We start from the raw sequence: 22,197 nt of genomic DNA on the forward strand, positions 1-22,197 counted from the left end.
TTTTTAAAATAAAAAAAAATATTTTGATAGATTGGAAAAACATGCTATATATAAAATTTAAAAAGTAGAGATTATAGTGAGACCGACGACTACTACCGTTTAGTAGAATTAAGGAGAGATTAGCTAATTTCTTCTTGAAGCTTTGAAATGATATTCTCTCTTGGTACTGCTGGAAAGTTTCAATATAGGGCTCTTTTCATTTTCTTTTATATAATTGACGCACTTTATTGTTTTTAACTTTATAAAAGAAAATGAATTAAGAAATGAAAGTTACACTGAAGCTGGACAATATAATTCGGTGCACTATTTCAGCCACATTTTTTTTCTTCAGCCACCTACTACTATAAATATATTGAGAGGCTTCTTGCATTTTACGCATTACTTAGTGAGAAGCATAAGTCATAACCAATCTTCTTCTCCTTCTCCTTTCTTTTATTTCATAGTAGCTATGGCTAATATATCATTGCTACTAATAATATGTTCTATTCTTGTTGGAATGAGCTCTGCTCAGTCACTGTCCGCCAATTTCTACTCTTCCTCCTGTCCGAATGTCCTCTCAGTTATTAAAACAGCTGTGGATTCTGCTGTCACCAATGAGGCTCGCATGGGGGCTTCTTTACTTCGTCTTCATTTCCATGATTGTTTTGTTAATGCAAGTTACCTTCTTTTCTTTTTTTTTTTCATCAGTACCCTCCATGCATGCATATCTTCGCGTGCAAAAAGAAAAAGAAAAATCCCTTTTAAAGTGGCATGTGTGTATTAAATTAGTTATTAATTTATAATCTTATGTATGTAAAGCATAGTAGGTCTAGCTTAAATAAAGGCGGTCTGTAGTATATTGATGACTAAAACCAGTCAGATGATGCTGATACTTCAAATTTGATACAAGAGGTTTTCCAAATTTGATTCCTGAGTCATATATAGTTGATGAAACTTGCATAATTAGACATGCATTTTGGAGATTAGTAAGTAGCAGTAGGTAGGTGTGGTATAAGACATTGATATTGACCAGTAATTAAGTGTGTACATTTGTCAATAAGAGTGATTTGCCAATAATGGAGCCTACAAGCTGAAGGGCAATCGACTTAAATAGAAAAAGACGGGAGAAAAAAACAAAACTCCCGCCTTTCCAATCTGTTTGACTGGGCACAAAGTTTAAGAAAAAATGAAAGATTTTTTGAATTTGTGGTGCTAATTAAACATGTCAAAAAAGGATCCAGAGTATTTGTGTGGTTATAAAAGCTTCTCATCAAGGGTAGAATCGGAAGTTCAAGCTAAATTGTTTCCAAATTTAGAAAGGGGTCACTTTTTGGAACAGACCAAACAGGAAACAGGTTCACATAAACTGGAACAGAGGGAGTATATATATATATATATATATTCTTGTCTTGAAAATAACCCTTTAACTAAAAATTCTTGTCTTCTTCTACATGTTAACTATTGGGGCTACAATATGTGATGAGTATTAAGTGGTGACTCTTTCTACCCCTCTAAGCTCTCACACACCACACCTGCTTGCAATGAATAAACTTGCATATGGCAATAATATTGTTTAGTTACTAATCAAATTCATAACAACGTGTAACGTACATGTTTAATTATTTGCATCAGGGTTGTGATGCATCTGTACTACTAGATGATGCATCAGACTTCACAGGAGAGAAGACTGCTAATCCGAATAGTGGGTCATTAAGAGGGTTTGACGTGATTGATACTATCAAAACAAAAGTGGAGGCTTCATGTGCTGGTGTTGTATCTTGTGCAGATATTTTAGCCGTTGCAGCTAGAGATTCTGTCGTCAAAGTAAGTAAAGATATGCTAATACATACATATTAAGTTATATGTAAAAGGGCAGTCTGGTGCACTAAGCTCCCGCTATGCACGGGTTCCGGGGAAAAGCCGGACCGTAAGGTCTATTGTACGCAGCCTTACCCTACTTTATTAAATTCTATGTACTTTATTCAAAAATTAATTCTTTTGTACGCATGTACACTTACAATTGGAAACGTATACAGACACCCCATAAGACTAAATAAAATTTTCTAGTCTTATAATATGTGCTGACTGTTTATTTGATGAATTTGCCAGCTTGGTGGCCCTACTTGGACTGTTTTACTGGGCAGAAGAGACTCAACTACTGCAAGTTTGAGTGCAGCAAACAACAACATACCTGCACCAACTTTGAACCTCAGTGGCCTCATTTCTTCCTTCTCTAACAAAGGTTTAACTGCTAGGGAAATGGTTGCTCTTTCAGGTCTGTTCAACTTTCTTAAACCACTAAAAAATTTAACTTACGTATATACACTGACAGTATAATTTCTTCAAATAATGTTGCAGGAGGTCACACAATAGGCCAAGCAAGGTGTACTACTTTCAGAAACCGTCTATACAATGAAGCCAACATCAATGCCTCATTTGCAACATCAGTGAAAGCAAACTGTCCACAGAGTGGTGGTAACAACAATCTTTCACCTCTAGACACAAGTCCAACTTCATTTGACAATGTTTACTTCAAGAATTTACAAATCCAAAAGGGCCTTCTTCATTCTGATCAACAGCTATTTAATGGAGGATCTACGAACTCTATAGTTAACACTTACAGCTCCAATTCAGCCACTTTCTTCACTGATTTTAAAAATGCTATGGTGAAAATGGGAAATCTTAGCCCTCTTACAGGTACCAGTGGCCAAATTCGTAAAAATTGCAGAAAGACGAACTAATAGCTGGCCCGAATACCATGGTTATATATTAAAAAAGAGTACCTAAAATATGATCTCAAAATTTCTGTGTGTTGCTATGTTTTTCCCCTGTTCTTTTTTTTTTTGGGTGGCCAACTTAAATGTTCTTCATTATTAGAGGTAAAGGTGGTAACGGCCCTCCCTCAATATGTAATGTTCCAAGTAGTGAAATGAAATGAGTGTTTTTATATGTTGAACTGTTAATTATATTTATAAAAAAAATTAACAATTGATGATATATGATCTAGAAATTTTGCGTAGAATAAAAATACCTTTTTCTTTTTACTTGAAAATTTTAGCAATTCAAGAGATATTTAACATTTTTTTTTCCATATTACACTTAGTATCAGTAACTTCCCAAATTAATTGGAATTACAATTTAATAACGAAAGAATTACAAAAAATACACATGACTTCACACCATAACAAAAAATGGCCCATGTTTTTAAGTTTGGGATTTTTTCATTCCTATACATTATTTGAAACTTTATTACCCTTAATGTCCATGTTTAGTTAATTACCCGACATAAACAAGTTTTGTTTACAAAATTTATAGAATCCACCTTAAAAGGCTCTCAATCCATTATTTGTGCCTTCAATCAAGGGATTTAGTTACACCCTTTTCCTTTTTTCCTCTCCTCTCCTCTCTTTCTCCCCATATCTTCGGCAGAAGCTATAGATCTTGCATAAAAGTGAATTTAAACATACAATTTCTTAGTACTGCAAAGGAATGCAAAACAGAGGGATTTTTCATGTCAGGGCACTCTGTAATACTAATACCGTGAAACATTTATGATTCACATTGTTGATTCAAAAGCAAGAAAGAGATGGAGTAGGTTTATTTATATTGAACAGATGTTAGCTGGATAAGGAAGGTAATTTTTTCATAAAGCTGTTAAAAAATCGAGCTCATTTATTGAAGGACAGAATGAAATCTGAGTTTTTAAAAAATGCACGCTAGATTGTAGTCTGCTTACGAATTAACAATCTCACATAGAACAGTTACTCAAAATGAGGAGGAGAAAATAAGTGAATTGGAAGAAAACAGAAAAACAAAGTAACAAATCAGAGATAATATAAATTGAAAAATCATAGTGAATTTGGGGGAATTCACTATGTTGTTCAACTTTCATATAATATGTCTTTTGTATCTGATTTATACATAGTAAAAATAAATTTCATACAACTAATTATATATTATATATTTTATCTACAACTTTCACACATTATTTCTACCCAGTTAAATACAACTACAACAACATACAACTTAAATACAAATTTTATACAATATGTCTTTTGTATACTTTGTTTCTGATTTATACATAGTAAAAACAAATTTCATACAACTAATTATATATTATACAACTTATCTTCAATTTTTATACATTATTTCTTTTCAGTTATATACAACTACAATATCATACAACTTAAATATAATTTTTATACAATGTTGTTCAACTTTCATACAGTAGTTAAATAAAAAAAAGAAAAATATATAAACAACGGAATACAATTTTTCTACAATTTTGTAAATATAATGTATATCATGTCTGAAATTCAGCCAAAAACCAAGTCTAATCTTCAACATTATATTTACAATGTTGTTCAACTTTCATACAGTAGTTAAATAAAAAAAAGAAAAATATATAAACAACGGAATACAATTTTTCTACAATTTTGTAAATATAATGTATATCATGTCTTCTTCTTCTTNGATTTATACATAGTAAAAACAAATTTCATACAACTAATTATATATTATACAACTTATCTTCAATTTTCATACATTATTTCTACCCAGTTAAATACAACTACAATAACATACAATTTAAATACAAATTTTATACAATATTGTTCAACTTTCATACATTATTTCTACCCAGTAATTTTACTGCGATTTCGTAAATATAATGTATATCATGTCTTCTTCTTCTTCTTCTTCGAGTTTCAATCTGAAATTCAGCCAAAAACCAAGTCTAATCTTCACCAAAATCCCTCAAAATTGAGATATAAACACCAAAACATATTTCCAATTATTTGCAACAACACCCAATCCAAAGAAATAATGATTTTTGAAAATCGAAATTCGAATCAAAGCTTCAAAGCTTTTTAATGGCTGTCAATGGGGGAATTGCTGCTCTCTTTTCCTTTGCTTTACATTACTGAAATTAGGGATTGAGAGATAGAGAGAGACGTAGAGAGAATTTCCAATTCTTTGCAACAACATCCAATTCAAACAAATAATATTTTATTAAAATCCAAATTCGAATTCAAAGCTTCAAAGCTTTTTAATGGTTGTCAATGGTGGAATCGTGGGTGGGCGCAAGATACGTGGAGGAGGGGGGTAGGATGTGGAGAGAGAAACGTGGGGGAGTGGAAGATATGTTAGAGTAATTTTAGGACACTAATTATTATCATTAATTCCCTAAAAATATACATAAATGGTAATTGGGTATATAAAATATAATTATAGTAAAACTTGAGTAGGGAGGGTAATATAGTTTCATATAGTGTATAGGAATGTAAAAATCTCTTTAAGTTTTACCCTACCTAGCCCATGTTGTACATATTTTGAAAATACTAGCTCTTGCATATTCAAAATCTCTGTTCTTACAACCATTGCTTCTAAAAACTATAGAGTTAAATCTTTGTTCTCACAACCATTGCTTTCATTCTCTCTTCTTCTCACATCTTTTACATATGCTTCAAGTTGTCGTTCGCCTTTACTGCTTCTCTCTCTATGTCATCTGGTTGCAATGTAAAAAAATGAAGAGTAGAAGTCCACCATTGAAGGCCATTCAAAGCTTTTCAAAAATAGAATTTTTTGAGTTTGTTAGTTGTTTGGATTGAGTGTTGTTCCAATTGATTGAAAATATCAAAAGGAGTTCAAAATTTAAATTTGAAGTGATTTGGAGTAGATTTGAGCAAGATTTGAGTTGAATTTCAGAAAAGATGCAAGGAAGAAGATGAAGTCAATTTTTTGTATAATTATGTATAATCTTGTATAATAGTGTATATGAGTGTAGAAACACACCTTATAAACTATTATACACTTTTATACACCTTTATACAAGCGTCTGTAGACGAACTTCTTCCACGATATTCAGTTGCAATTCTTGTTCAAAACCAGTCCAAATCTCCATTAAATGACTTCAAATCTTATATACAACCTCCTTATACTATTTCTATCAAGTCTAAATAGCACCCACTCCAAATTTCTCACAAAATCAAATTCGCAATTTAAACCCACATATTTAAGCTTGTTAAAAATTTAATTTTCACCACCCAAATGATTTTGGTTTGTTGAACTAATATTTGAGTCACAGTTACTGATTCGAAAATTAATTTAAAAGCATGAGGAATCTTTTTTAGAAATTAAACAGTAATTTTGAGAACCTATTGGAGTTGAATGTTGAATCTTAGCCTATTATTTTTGGGCTAGTTGGTTGTAAATTGAAATATGGGCTATAAAATTGAAAAGCAGGGAACTCAACTGTTCTAATGTGAAATTTTCCCTTTAATAACCACTAATAAAAATAATTTAATACAATAAGCCCTTAAAAATTGGGCAAAGGACAAAAATGGCACAGTGGAGAAAAATAATGACCCGTCCTTCTCCTAAAATACCAATTTCCACTGGCGCTGCCCCCTAAGCTTCAAGGCATCATATGGTCACGACCCAAAACTTAAACTGTCATGATGGTGCCTAACATGGTGCTAGAAAATTCATGGTGATGCGCTCCCATTTTCACTCCGGAATCTCAAGTCTCTGAAACAATCCACCCGGTCTCTGATGTTCATACTTCAACTGCCGACAGATAAGGCACCGAACTAGTAACCCCACTATGTCCTTCTTCATTATCCTCCAACAATAGTGTTGCCTCAAGTTCTGGTACATCTTCGCGACACCCGGATGGATGGAATACCGCGGATTGTTGGGCCTCCTCAAGAATTGACTCATATAGACCATCTACATTAGGTACACAAATCCGACCCTGCATCCTCAACACCCCATCACTGTGCTGAACCGTGTCCTTAAGGACAAGCAAATGAGGATCATCATATTGGCGCTCTTTGATGCGATCAAATAAGGAAGACCAAGAAACCACACAAGCTAGAACGTGACTGGGTAAGAAACATCCAACCTCACCAACTGGTTGGCCAAGGCCTGAACATCAACTGCAAGTGGTCTCTCACCAACAGGAATAAATGCAAGGCTACTCATACTATACTGACTGCCTTTCTACTCAAGGCATCGGCCAACATGTTGGCCTTCCTGGGATGATACAGAATAGTAATATCATAGTCCTTTAAGAGCTCCAACCATCTATGCTCTCTCAAATTTATATCCTTTTGTTTGAACAAGTGCTGGAGACTCCGATGATCTGTAACTACCTCACAAGACACACCATAGAGATAGTGCCTCCAAATCTTCAATACATGAACGATGACTGCCAACTCCAAATCATGGAAAGGGTAGTTCTTTTCAAGGGGTTTCAACTGACGAGAAGCATAAACAATCACTCTACCCTCCTGCATCAGGACACACCAAATACCAATCCGAGAAGCATCACAATACACTGTATAAGAGCTTGACGCTGAAGGAAAAACTAGAACTGGAGCTGTGATCAAGCAGTCTTGAGCTTTTGAAAGGTCTCCTCACTCTCATCCGACCACCTGAAAAAGAGCACCCTTCTAGGTCAATTTGGTCAAAGGTGATGAAATAGACAAGCAACCCTCCACGAAGCGACGATAATAACGGGCCAAGACGAGAAAGCTCCGAATCTCAGTAGCTGAGGACGGTTTGGGCCAACTTTGAACTGCCTCTATCTTCTTGGGATCCACCTTAATCCCCTCACTGGACACCACGTTCACCAAGAACGCCACTGAACTAAGCCAAAACTCACACTTGGAGAACTTGGCATAAAGCTTCTCCTCCCTCAGCCACTGCAACACAATCCTCAAATGCTGGGCACGCTCCTCCTGGCTATGAGAGTACACCAAGATATCATAAATGAATATTATGACAAACGAGTCGAGATAAGGATGAAATACATTGTTAATCAGATGCATGAATGTCGCGGGGGCATTGATCAGCCCAAAAGACATCACAAGAACTCATAGTGACCATAACGGGTCCTGAATGCTGTCTTTAGAATATTCGAATCCCGAATCTTCAACTGGTGATACCAAGACCTCAAATCAATCTTAGAGATCGCTCCCTAATGCTGGTCAAATAGATCATCAATACGCGGCAAAAAAACTTCTTCTTAATTGTAACTTTATCCAACTGCCTATAGTCGGTGCACATTCGTATAGTAGCATCATTCTTCTTCTCAAACAGAATCGATGCACCCCAAGGCGACACACTAGGCCTAATAAACCCCTTATCTAGAAGTTCCTAAAACTGCTCTTTCAATTCCTTCAACTCAATTGGTGCCATACGATACGGAGGAATAGAAATGGGCTGAGTTCCCGGTACTAGGTCAATACCAAAGTCAATATCCCTGTTGGGCGGCATGCCCAGCAGGTCTGCAAGAAACACATCCGGAAAGTCTCGCACCACCGGAACATACTCAATTGTAGGAGTATCAGCACCAACATCCTCACAAAGGCCAAATAAGACAAGCACCCCTTCCCAACCATCCGTTGGGCCTTCAAATATGAAATCACTCTACTAGGAACATAATTTAGAGAATGTCTCCACTCGATCCTTGGTAACCGCGGCATCGCCAACGTCACGGTCTTAGCGTGACAATCCAGCATAGCATGACATGGAGACAACCAATCCACACCCAAGATCACGTCGAAATCAACCATACTAAGCAATAAGTGATCAACTCTAGTCTCCAATCCCCAAATAGTCACTACACATGACCGATATACATGGTCCACAACAATAGTATCACCCACTGGCGTAGATGAACCGATGAAACTAAGAACTCACAGGGCATATCCAGATAACGAACAAATTACGATGATACGTACGAATAAGTGGAACCAGGGTCAAATAATACAGAAGCATCCCTGTGGCATACTGAGACAATACTTGTGATCACTGTATCTGAAGCAACAATATCTGGACTGGCAGAAATAGTATAGAATCGGGCCCGTTCGCCACTTGATTAGCCTCCCCTCTAAAGCGACCTCTAGTTGTCTGGGCCGTACCCCGAAATGGCTGGGCGGGTGGTGATGTAACTAGTGCTGAAGCTGCAACCTGACTCCTTTGTTGTATTGGACCTCCCGGGTGATGGGGACACTGTCTCCACATATGCCCAACTCTCCGCACTCGAAGAAACTCCCAGGTGGTGGTGGTGGGGACTGAAGGGGGACCCAGGTACTAGCATAAGTGCTAGAAGGACCTAGCATAGATGAACCCTGAACCGATGGAGCATGGGATGAACTTTGGGCTGGGAGAGCACTGAGAGATGAGTGACTCGGACAAGCACTGTATGAACCATAGCTAGATGATGCACCACGGTGAACTGGACGAGCGATCTGAGCGGTAGGACTGTCACCCAGAAGGAACACCATTGAAACCACCCGAACCACAAGGCCTCTTGGCCTCCCTCTCTTCATGCTCCTGAATACGAACCATATCTAGCTGCTGAGCTATAACAACTACTTCATCAAACGTAGCACCTGATACACTCTCCCGAGTCATAACAAAACGGTACTGATAGTATATGCCATCAATGAACTTCCTAATGCTCTCCCTCTCAATGGGAACCAACCAAACTACGTGATGAGCCGGCTCTACAAACCTCATCTCATACTGGGTCACAGACGTGACATCCTGATGTAGCTTCTCAAACTGTCTACGCAGCTCCTCCCTACGAGTCTGTGGCACAATCATCTCCAAAAAGAGAGCGGAGAACTCATGCCATGTAAGTGGTGCTGCACCAACTGGCCTGCGCCTCGCATGGGCCTCCCACCATCTGAAGGCAGCCCAGTAAACTGAAAAGTAGTGAATAAGACCCCACTGGTCTCTAGAATACCCGTCGTACAAAGAATCCGCTGCCACCTATCCAAGAAGTCATGGGCATCCTCTAACTCAGTCCTACTGAATGATGCAGGCCGGAGCCTCCCAAACCTCTCTAGTCTCCTCTGCTCATCGTCAATCATAACGGGACCCACCTGGGCCTGAGCAACTGCAACCGGCTGGGCTGGTAGTACCCCCGGTGTCTGAAGTTCCTATATCACCTGTGTACAGGCGACGGGAGTCTGGGTACCTCCCCTGGCCTAAGAAGTGGCTGGCGCGGTCTGAACAGAAACCGCCTGAGCAAGGCTGGTGTACATAGTCAAAATCTTAGCCAAGGCCTCCTGAAGGCCTTGAATCACAATGGCAACAGGTGGTTCCTGAGCTGGCCCCACTGGCTCAATCATATCTGGTACCTGCTCCTGAGCTGGAGCAATAAGTGGATCTGCAGGTGCTGATCTAGCGGCTGTACGAGCTGCACCTCTGCCCCTACCGCGACCTCAACCTCTCGTGGCCCTAGCTGGTGGTACTGGTGGCTATCCATCCTATTCGGTACCACGTGTCCTCACCGTTTGTGAGAGAATGGAATAATACAAGTTTAGTTCCCTGAATCAACAAATCCACACGACAAGAATACAAGAATGTGAGGTTTCCTAAGGGTCTGGCAGCTTCTCGAAGATAAGTATTGACATCGCCGTGCTGATCCACAAGACTCTACTAAACCTGCTCATGACTCATGAGACCTATGTAACCTAGGCTCTAATACCAACTTGTCACGACCAAAAACTTAACCTGTCGTGATGGCGCCTAACATGGTACTAGTCAAGCCGACAAGTTAAACATTTCCAAAACTTTTAAATGAAAAATGAACTAAAACACGTTTAAGTAATTAAAGCTCTCATAAGCTGGATAAAACCTCAAAACTTAATACGGAAAATTCCCAAAACCAGGGTGTCACTGAGTAGATGAGCGTCTATACAACACAAGTCTGAAATAATATCTAAGAAAAACTGAAACTAAATACATAACGCTGAAAGATAGGGAAGAAGAGTCAAGGTTTGCGGACGTCAAGCAGCTACCTCGAAATCTCCAAATGACTAAGTTGCTCAAATAATCAGCACCCACCGTGTCCAAAAACACATGGATCTGCACAAGAAGTACGGGGTATAGCATGAGTACAACCAACTAAGTAAGTAACAAGACTAACTATTGGACATAAGTAGTAACGAGCTTCACGGATACAGTTCAATTACTGAATTGCAGTACAAGAAAGTAGGCATGCTATCAAGTTCGACATTTAAAGCGAAAACAGTTAAATCATGTCAAGTTCAATTGAAATAGGATATGCCACATCTCAGTAACTAAATGACAGTTATATATGCCAACTGAAGCACAAACACTAATGAAATCATGTGCATACTCTCAGAGTATCAGTCACTCAGTCCTCCCATTCACTCCAACCTCACATTCACTCATTCCTCACAGTCACTCCATCCTTACAGCCACTCAATCCTCCCAATCGCTTGGCAATCGCGCTCGCCGCTCGTGCTCACACTCAGTAGGTACCTGCGCTCACTGTGGATCTGCAGACTCCGGAGGGGAAATTATAGCCCAAGCGCTATAATAAGCAAATCATGGCATGAATCAAAATAATATGCTGCGGCGTGTATCCCCCTCCCATAAATATCCTCACAATCCGGCCCTCGGCCTTACTCAGTCATCAATATCTCTAGTCTCTCGCGCTCTCTAGAATCATGATAATCAACCCAAACAATGATGATATAATGTATCAATAAAGGACAACAAAGACTGAGATATAATATGCAAGTAGAAATTGTGACTGAGTACAAAATGGCATTAAAGGAATTAATTCAACATATAACACAACCTCAGTAGGTCCCTACAGTACCGATGCATTGCCTAAGCATCCACCCCTTTTTTCATTACTAATGGAATATCTTTCAATATTTTACTAAGAATGAAATGGAATGATCTTGTTTTGTTCCTCGTTTGAAAAGAGATGTCTTGAGGGGAGCAGGTTTGAAAAAGGATCTTATAGTGTCTAGGGTTGGGCCTTGAGGGTCTCTTAACGCCTTTTTTTTCTTCTCATCGATTAAAAAAAAAGATTACTACCTGATTTTTTTGAATCTGCCCTGTATCTATCGCTTTTTCTTCATTGATTTGATTCTGGTTGTGCTCGACCGAAAGGGTAAGGGGCTGCCACTTGAACTCAAATCTATCTGACCTTCAATCCATCTTTGTCCAGCCAGCTCATAACAAAATCTTTGACCAATCTCCGGGCTGACACAACCGAATTGGTTGAGGAAAAGGAAACCCTAACGACCAAGCACTCCCGCCCCCAAAAGGCAAGAGTGGAAGGAGAAAAGAAAGAAGGATCAAGTCGAGTGTTGTTCTGTGTGAGGCCGAGGTAGTTGTTCTAGTTCTGGATAGGAAAGTAAAGCTTCCTTCTTTCTTGCCTTTTCTCGGTTACTCTTTCCCAGCCACGCTAGGATGAGCTAGGCTTTCAATAGCATAAGCCACCTCCCAAGCCCACCCGTCGAGCAGGGACAAAAGTCGGCCTTAGTGATCCGACGGTGCCAGTTTACAAGGAAGCTTTGTCGTACTTAGAAAAGGCTATCCAAGTTACATAAAAGACACATTTTGAAGTTTTTCCTTGCCTCATGAGGGCACACTTTGAGTCCCAAACTTTCTGTCTGAAGCAAATGCTTGAAGTCCAAGATGGTCGTGAAGTATCGTGCTCCACTCAACTGATCGATCTGCAATATGAACAACAATTCAACCGATTTAATTGACTAGTATATAACAAGTATGGAACAAAGAAATATATTGGTATTAGATTAACCTAAAGTCTTTCTCCTGTATCTTCCCAAAGGAAAAAAGATCTCTGAGAGTTGTTTCTTGGATCCGAAAGAAAGTACTTGGGTTCTCCCTCATGTCGCTTGCCGGTCACTCTTCTTCTTTATTGGCTGCCTGTTGATACCCAATTTTTCCCTAAGTTTTACACCCAAAATATTTCCAAAATAGCATATATGTGCATATATAAGCACACCCAAGAGTTTTGGTACTTTTCAAAATTTTTAATGATTNCACCGGGGCAGCTGGTGTTGAAGAAAATATTCCCACATCAAGATGAAGGCAAGGGGAAATTCTCTCCCAACTGGCAAGGTCTGTACATGGTTCACCGGGTTCTAACTGGAGGAGCCCTTATTCTTGCAGAAATGGACGGAGAAGTTTGGCCAAAGCCAATCAATTCAGATGCAGTGAAACGATACTATGTGTAACCACTTATGATTTCTTATGATGATGTAATTTGAACTACGCCTAACCTGATTCCCGTTTAAGAGGGGATACGTAGGCAGCCCTAGGGGTTCGGTCACAATTTAATAAAAATTCCATTTTTCCTCCCTGCTATTAGAACTGGGGCAGAATTTTGAGGAGGATCCTCAAAATTCCGAAGTTAGTTTTCAGCCATTCATCGCCAGGAATGTCACCTCAGTAAACTGGGGCAGAATTTTGAGGAGGACCCTCAAAATTCCGAAGTTGATTTTTTTTAGCCGTTCAGCGCAGCCATCAGAAGCGCCAGCCCAGTAAACTGGGGCAGAATTTTGAGGAGGACCCTCAAAATTCCGGAGCAAGAAAGGTTGCAATGTCTTGAACCACGTCGCAGTCGTTGGTTCGTCTAAAGAAAACTATTTTCTACTTACGTTATATTTACTAAATCATGCATAACTATTGTTCGAATTGCTACTGTTTAGCAACGCTACCCCAATGATACGCAACGCCGAAAGTCAGGGGAAAACGAACTAGCCTTTCCCCCTTACAAAACTCACGATTTTTCTTTGGATGCAGGCACCAGACTAACAATATCGTCAGGTATATTTATGCACGCATACTTTCTCAAGAACGCAACCTCTCAGAATCATCACTTGTTCGTAATTGCTATCCATACACAACCTTCCCAGCAGTCACGATATCAGCTATCAGCTAAGAAGTCTCACTACTACTCGTCCTTTTACATTCTCGCATTCTACCTTTCTGCCTTTCGAGACTAAGCAGTGTCTCCATCTATCTGCATTGCATAAGGCTACTTTTCTGCCTTTCGAGACTAAGCACTGTCTCCATCCTGCATTTTCTTGCATTGCATAAGGCTACCTTTCTGCCTTTCGAGACTAAGCACTGTCTCCATCCTGCATTTTCTTGCATTGCATAAGGCTACCTTTCTGCCTTTCGAGACTAAGCACTGTCTCCATCCTGCATTTTCTTGCATTGCATAAGGCTACCTTTCTGCCTTTCGAGACTAAGCGCTGTCTCCATCTGCATGGCTGAAATATAGCCACCTCTATTTGCATCGGCTGAAATATCGCCATCTTCATACAAATCTTGCATGGCTAAAACACCGCCAGTTTTTGTTTAAATCTCTATCGGCTGAAACATCGCCATTTATAATCACCCTTCTTAATCGGTTGAAGTATCGCCAACTTTATTTAATTCTCGGTATCGGTTGAAATAACGCCATTTACGTTTCTACATCAACTAAAACGTCGCTGCTTTATTTAAATTTTTTGTCGGCTGAGATATCGCTATTTACATTTTGCTATATCGGCTGAAACATCGCCTGCTTATTTTTAACTTCTGTCGGCTGAAATATCGCCATTTACATTTTTTACATCAGCTGAAACATCGCTGTTTTATTTAAATTTCTGTCGGCTGAAATATCGCCATTTACATTTTTCTGCACCGGCTGAAATACCGCCAAATCTTGCATTTCATGGGTTGAAATACCGCCAAATCTTGCATTTCATGGGCTGAAACGCCGCCAAACTGTCCGAGGGCGTCATTGTTTGGAGGCATCATCTTCATAGCCCGAAAACACCATGCCATGGCCCGAGGACCCGCTTTATATCCTGCACATTATTATTCAAAGGAATCATGGTTTGGAGGCATCATTATCATAGCCCGAGAACATCATTTCATAGCCTGCGAATCCTTTAATTTTGCGCTTCATGGCCCAGGACATCATGGTCTGAGGACGTCATCCTAACCGTCCAAAGACAACATTCATAGTCCAATGGGAACTTGCATCACGTTTAAGTTTATGCACGATATACGCCCGTATTGCTCACTTTCAGGTACACCGGTCAGCAACGGCCACCTCAGTAGGAGCGATCCCGCTCCGGTTCCCGCAGCCGATCAAACTTCAAATACTTCTTGCCACCCTAAACATCGTGTCCGTCTCTTTCGAATCTCCATCGGCATGTTCCGTCAATGGTTCCTGAACTACATACGGCCTGATTCCTGTAAACCAGGGATATGTAGGCAGCTCAGAAACCAGAGCTCGGTCAAATTCTTGTCAAATCGCCGCTTCCGGTCAAAATTGGCCATCATATCTTTACCCGACAACTCTTTCATCCTTCCCGGGTAAAGAGGGGCAGCTGTTGATACCCAATTTTTCCCTAAGTTTTACACCCAAAATATTTCCAGAATAGCATATATGTGCATATATAAGCACACCCAAGAGTTTCGGTACTTTTCCAAATTTTTAATGATTTTTAAACCAATTTATTGCCTATTTTAATACAACAAAATCCAATATTCATTTCCAAAATTATCATTTTTTGGTGAATAACTTATTTCATTCTCATATTTACACCAAAATATAATTAAGGTGATTTTTAGCATATTTTTACATATTTATTTGGTATTTTTAAAGCTAAATTGCATATAATTGCAATCATAGCCTATTTTACGATTAATAGTATTTTATAATTGTAAAATTAGTTCCAGTATTTTTCAATTATTATTTATGAATTATTAAGGGGTTCATTGCTTTTGATTTTATCCCAGAGTAATTTTCACTATTTTTATAAAATTAAACAAAGGAAAATTGGCTATTTAAATACTAGCCCCATCTATTTCAATTTTAGCCTCAAATTAGGTCCAATCTCGGCCCCAAATTCCCAACCCATTTCCGTTTAAACCTAACCCGCAACCCAATTCCAAATAATCTGACCCAGACCCTTTTTTTTTATCCTGGCCGTTGATCTTTGAGATCAACAGCCCCTATTCGTCCCTTCCTTTTTTAATCCACACGAGTACCCTAATTCCCTCATTTCTCCTAACCCGCCGCCCTCGAATCCCTTCTCCTCTCTGATTCTCTCTAAGACCTAAACCTGACCTTAGCCGCCTCCCTCCGGTCACCACCCAAAATCGCCTGAATCCATGGCTTCCAAAGCCATTGAAGGCCTGTACCTGCCTCCAATGGCTTCTGCATGCCTGTTGATTGAAGAATCGAGGCCCGACCTCGAGGGTCTTCACTCAGATCTTCACCTATTCGAAGATCCCGACCATCTCCGGCTTTGCTCCGGTGGCTCTTGGTCTTTTGAGCCTGATTGTGATATTCTCTGGCTTAGATCGTGATTTTTCTAGGCTTTCTCGCTTCTAGGGTTCTTCTGAAACCCTAGCCTTTCGAGGTTCTCCTAATTCCTCTAGATCTGTTCTAGATCTATGTTTATTTTAAGGTTTTCAAATGATTTCTCAAAGTTTCTTTCAAAAGTTTTCTTTCAAACCTTTCATCTTCTCCGACTTAGGGTTTCTCTGATTTTACATGCTCTACTGTGATTCTTATGTGTTTTCTTCTGCTGTGTTTTCTTCTACCTTGCTCTTATGACTTCCCCTACTGTATTTTGCACGATTTTTCTTTTATTATGTTTTCATGAAGTTTTCTGGGAAATACATGTTTAAGGTCTCAGTCCCTTTGAGTTTTCTGAACTTATTTCGTTAGTATTCTTTTGCCTGACTTGCTTGTTTTCGTCTCTAGACTCGATTAATGATAAAAACCCTAGAATTTGGGGGTTTCATTCGAGTTTGAGGCCACTTGTTACGTGCTTTGTGTGCTTCTCATCTCTAAACTTGCTTGGTTTCAAAACCCTAATCTCTGAGTTCCTGAAGTTGTTTCATCTTTGTTTCAACTTTGTTTCTCCATGTGGTTCTGACTTTTTGCTAAAATCTATAAGACCCTATTTAGTTGACTCTTTAGCATGCTTCTGATTAGCCTATACGACTATCATGTTTCGCTAGCATTATTGTTTCTCTTTGTCATGATTTAACCTCACACGCCCAATGTTGTGCATTATTTATATACACTGGTTGTCCCTCTAGAATTTTGGGACTGATTTCAGACTTCCTTGTGTAAGCATGATTGATTCTTTCCTTGTTTTATTTGAAAACTCTCTTTAACCTTTCGATTCTCTTATTTCTGACTTGGTTCATTAGTGATTTTGAATCCCTGATTCCCTGATTTACTATGTACTAATTGATTTACTTTGTTTTTGCCTTATTTACTTAACTGTGTGTTTCAAATTTTCTTTCCTTAATTAAAACCCCTATGTATTTACCCCTTATTTGTATGCTATGCACAATATGTTTACTTTATCTCCTTCCTTAAATAATTTCTGCCCTTTACCGTTCAAATTTGAACTCCTCAAGTAAACGGATTTTCTGCTACCGATTGATTCTAATTGATACATGATTATTTTCTTACCTTTGTTCCCTGCCTGANTCTGCATTTACGCATCTATCATTAGGCAAACAGTTATAGGTCAAATAATAATCAATTGCATCCTAGATATCATGCTCGTAGGATTTCTGCACTCTTGCTAACGTTTGTAAAAGGTGCCTAAAATCAGTAAACGACTAGAAAGCATGCCTATAGGAAATACCGATTCTGAACTGTCACGCTCGTTTAAGCAATATCAACTGCAAAACCTGTATTATTCTGATTAAAACTGGCGACCTTTTTCTGTAATCAGTTTTCCTCTTTCTTGAAACCAGTAGATACAATGCCTATAGGTCTGTTTAACACATAGACAAAAGGTTTAACTAATCAACTGGATCAGTCTTAGACAACTGCATTCGAGTAAGCCTAATGTAGACTTCCTATCCAAAAATATGTGTTGAACCAGTCCGCTTATCGCTTTAATTTAATTTAAGACTAACCAGTACGTGCAAGACATGCTAAACTCTATGGCTTTATCTGATTTTAGGAGGCTTATGTGAGCCCTACTTGCTTATTTGCTTTCCCCTTTACTTGCATTATGTGTTTTGATTGACGCCTTAGTATTTTGTCCTTTGAAAACTCTCCAAAAGGCCCCAAACCCCTCTCCCATTAGGACTAGTTAGTCCAAATGCCTCCGGGACTGATAGGATTGGGACGGGTACTAGCATGCAATAAGTAACGAGACATTCCACGCTTTAATACCTTAATGGGGTGGGAAGGGTAGATATGGACATGATGACCGGTGCGCTAATACCACATGCAACCCCTCTTCTGAGGAGTGATTGTCGGGTATTGCATTGATGTGATCCATATTATTTATAAACCTAGGACCCCCTTTCCCTTTACTTGTTTATGTTTATTTTCAGAATTGTTTAAACCACTTCCTCAAAATTTCTGCTTTCTTTATTTTCTCCAAACTTTCAATTCACTTGCAACATTATGTGTCAATCCCCTTCTATTTGAGACCTCTATCTGCTTACTTGTTATTTAAAGTCACAATTGTAACATGACCGGGAACCACACTAGTGGATCTTGAGGGGTGCCTAACACCTTCCCCTCGAGATAATTTCTAGTCCTTACCCGAACTCTGGTTCTTCATCTCAAATTCTTCCTTAAAGTGTCCTAATGCACTATAATCATTAGGTGGCGACTCTTCAAATCCAAAAACCCAATTCCCAAATGGGAATAGAGTTATCTTTTCCAAAAAATGTCGTAAACCCGATTTCTTGGGGAAAAGGGGGCGTCGACAGCATGGCGACTCTGCTGGGGACTCTTTAGGCTTTTACCATCTCATGTTATATGTGACTTTATTGTTTTCTTTTATTGCTTTTGTTTAATGCCTTTATTCGAAACTGACTTGTTTCTTTTGTTTCTTTTTCTTTAATTACTTTCATTTACCGCTTTCCATCAATACCATTGTAATTTTTGAGCAATTATTGTAAACATTTATTGTATGAACGTGAAAATACAAGTCAAGTTGTTTCATTCTTCTAAACTGCATCTTCAACATCATATTCCACTCGTGCTAAACAAATACTATAGCAACGCTTATAATGAGCAGTTGCGCTCTTCCAATACTATCACCCCTTAAAGTTGGCAAAGGCGTATTTGCGGTAAAACCAGTCGATCAGCGGTGCAGTCGACGGTTCCGTGGCTTTCCCTCTTGAGTTGTCCACTCAAGGGTACCTGTCTAATACCCCAATAGAAACCTTACTCCGCTTAAACTGTACATGCATCATGGTCAAACCTAGTCGAGTCAGTTATGTTGTCCACATAATGACTCATTATAGGATAGCCTTGTCCAAAGTCCATCGGGTTTCCCTGAAACCCAAACGGACACTTCCATGTTTTGTGCATTTATTTGGAGAACTAAATGCTTGCTATGTTAATTATTGGTCTAAATAGTCGAGTCTGGTGGGGTGAGGGCCTAACGCTTTGTTTTGCAGAAAATGAGGCACGAAGTCCCCAGATTTGGCATGGTAACCAACATTCATCCAAGACTGCTAAATTAGTGGAAAGACCTCCACTCCAGTGATCAGACGCTCGTCCGCAAGTACTTAGGGAATTTGCATTCTCTTCTAGAAATCCAGCCCGACAACAAAATCATAGAGGCTGCAACTCTATTCTGGGATGGCGATAGATCGGTGTTCCGCTTCGGGGACCTTGAAATGACACCAATGCTGAAGGAAACGAAGGAGGACACTTGGCTAGAGCTTACTTGCTGTTGGGACTGCGTGAGCTAGTGAAGCTGTTCGATGGAGCTAAAGATGCCGAATCTGGGGAAGGTCCTTCTGGGACCAAGTAGTTAGGAGTCTTTCTTTTGCTTTAATGTAATAAGGCCCACGACCATTAGTGACATTTTATTTCTGCTATTTTTGGTGTCGTTTTGGGATTCGTCTTATTTGTTATCAATAAAATGAGGCATTTGGCATTATAAGTTCTCCAAATCAACCTGTTGCTAGGCCTACCTCGGGCACAACGAGGCACCAAAGTTAGGGCGCAATTTATATTCTTGCACAATGTGTTTAAATACTGCAATATTTTTTCCTCATAACCTGCACTAACTTGTTACCTTTTGTTTTTCTTTTATTTTCTATTCCCCTCCCCGAAGGTTAGTTTGTGCATTCTGGCATCATCATCATACTCCACAGGATCCAAGGGCCCTCCATCTCCTCCTCCTCCGAGTCCTATCCGGAACAAGAACAAAGGAAGAATGGGAGATCCGAGCGCCAGAAAGGAAATTGAGGTTCCTCAGGGTACCCCGGTTGCTAAGGAAACTACTACCCAACTTGAGCAAAAATTATTAAAGTTCCAAGAAGAACTGGAGCAGGTTCGGAACTTGGCGAACCTGTCATTTTCTCTCACCGCTCCTGATGTCAATACCCAGAATCCCGCACCTCCACAAAACACCCCACGACCACAGATACAACCCACTCATACCCAACACTGTAACGCATGCCACACTCCGAACAACACTCCACTACTCATTCCCGAGCCACTGACACCATAAATGACCATCTCCACAACACTCCTATTTACGTGGATACTGTACCCCATTATACTCAACCAATCTCAAGTGCACCTGAGTCTGATGACAAAGACTCCCTTATCAGGAAATTAGCAGCAGAACTCAAGAAATTGACCAGCCGAGTTTAGGGCATGGAAGGTAACAAAGGTATCGAGGGGTTAAATTATGAAGACCTCTGCATTCAGCCAGATGTTGAACTTCCGGAGGGGTACAAACCTCTCAAGTTTGAAATGTTCGATGGAATAGGAGATCCCAGGGTCCACCTGAGGACATATTGCGATAAGCTGGTCGGAGTCGGAAAGGATGAGAAGATCCGTATGAAGCTCTTCATGAGAAGTCTGAAGGGGGATGCTTTATCCTAGTACATCAGCCAAGACCCCAAGAAATGGACAAGCTGGGTAGGCATGGCCTCGAATTTCATGGATAGATTCCGATTCAATACAGAGAATGTACCGGATGTATTCTACATCTAGAATTTGAAGAAGAAATCTATCGAAACATTCCGCGAGTATGCTACTCGTTGGAGGTCAGAAGCTGCAAAGGTCAGGCCGGCCCTAGAAGAAGAACAGATGAACAGGTTCTTCGTCCGGGCTCAAGTTCCACAATATTACGAGAGGTTGATGCTAATCAAGGGTCAGAAGTTCTCCGATATCATCAAACTGGGAGAAAGAATCGAAGAAGGCATTAAGAATGGTATGGTTACTAATCTTGAAGCATTACAGGCCACCAATAAGGCTTTACAGTCCGGTGGCACGTCCAAGAAGAAAGATGTGAGTGCCGTAATGGTCGCACAGGGAGCCAAATCACCACTAAAATACCACACCTACCCACCACCTCCACTTACATATCAGCCTATCCTGAATTACCAAGCACCCGCTCCCTCCTATCCAAATCCACCTCCCGTCTACCAATCATCTCCACCTCTCACATATCAACCCACCTCACCCAGATACTCTCAACCAACACCTGTCTACCAAGCTTATAATGCTCAATCCTCTCATTACTATTCACCTCCCACCCGCTAAAATTTCCCCAGACATAGGCTAAATTTTGACCGCAAACCTCCCAAACAATACACAGCCATCGCTGAACCAATTGATCAGCTGTACGAGAGACTTAATACTGCTGGTTATGTCACCCCTATCCCAGCCATAACTCCAGAGAATCCTTCCCAGTGGGTCAACCCTAATAAGACCTGTGCGTACCATTCCGGCATAAAGGGACACACCCCCGACGAGTGCCGCTCATTGAAGGACAAGAATCAAACCCTGATCAACAATAAGGTCATCGTAGCAAAGGAGCCTGCTCCTAATGTTCGCAACAACCCTCTGCCTGACCACAAAGGTGGGAACATTCACATGATCGAGATCGAAGATGATTTGGACCCCAAAGGGTCGACAGGTTTGATTGCTGAAGGTGATGAACCAAAGAAACCAGCGGTTACACTTAGCCCAATTGTTGTGCAGAATCATCCCTCCAGGAACGATGAAGTAAACGTTTCTATACCTCTCAAATTTGAAGCGCCTCCTTCTGCAAAGGCGCCCGGGCCAATTGAGGTTGAATTTGGAGTTCCAAAAGCACCTGCACCCTTTGAAGTTGCTGTGTTACCCCCAAGGGTACCTATTCCTGTGGCAATGTCAGACATAACACCATTCCACTCAAATGCCATACCATGGGATTACACTGCCGAAGCTAGGAGGAAAGGAAAGACCAAGACAGGAGAAACAATTGCTGCACAAGGAATGACCAGAACAGGGAAGATTTATACCCAGAACACTTAGCCGAGTCCAGTAAGCAAGCCTCGGGACGGCCTATTGAAACTGGGCCCGACGATCTTTGGAGAAAATACAAGCTAAGGAGTACTCGGTCATTGAGC

At 39.9% G+C, this 22,197-nt stretch overlaps 1 protein-coding gene across 1 annotated transcript; it reads left to right on the plus strand.

The window, feature by feature from the left end:
• LOC109228907 (cationic peroxidase 1-like) lies at positions 363-2,928 on the plus strand. The gene is made up of 4 exons (XM_019394160.1): positions 363-652; positions 1,612-1,803; positions 2,089-2,254; positions 2,338-2,928. Exons 1-4 carry the CDS (start codon positions 449-451, stop codon positions 2,718-2,720), a joined length of 945 nt encoding a protein of 314 aa, XP_019249705.1. The 5' UTR covers positions 363-448; the 3' UTR covers positions 2,721-2,928.

This window comes from Nicotiana attenuata, chromosome 7, assembly GCF_001879085.1.
Source record: "Nicotiana attenuata strain UT chromosome 7, NIATTr2, whole genome shotgun sequence".
NCBI lineage: Eukaryota > Viridiplantae > Streptophyta > Magnoliopsida > Solanales > Solanaceae > Nicotiana > Nicotiana attenuata.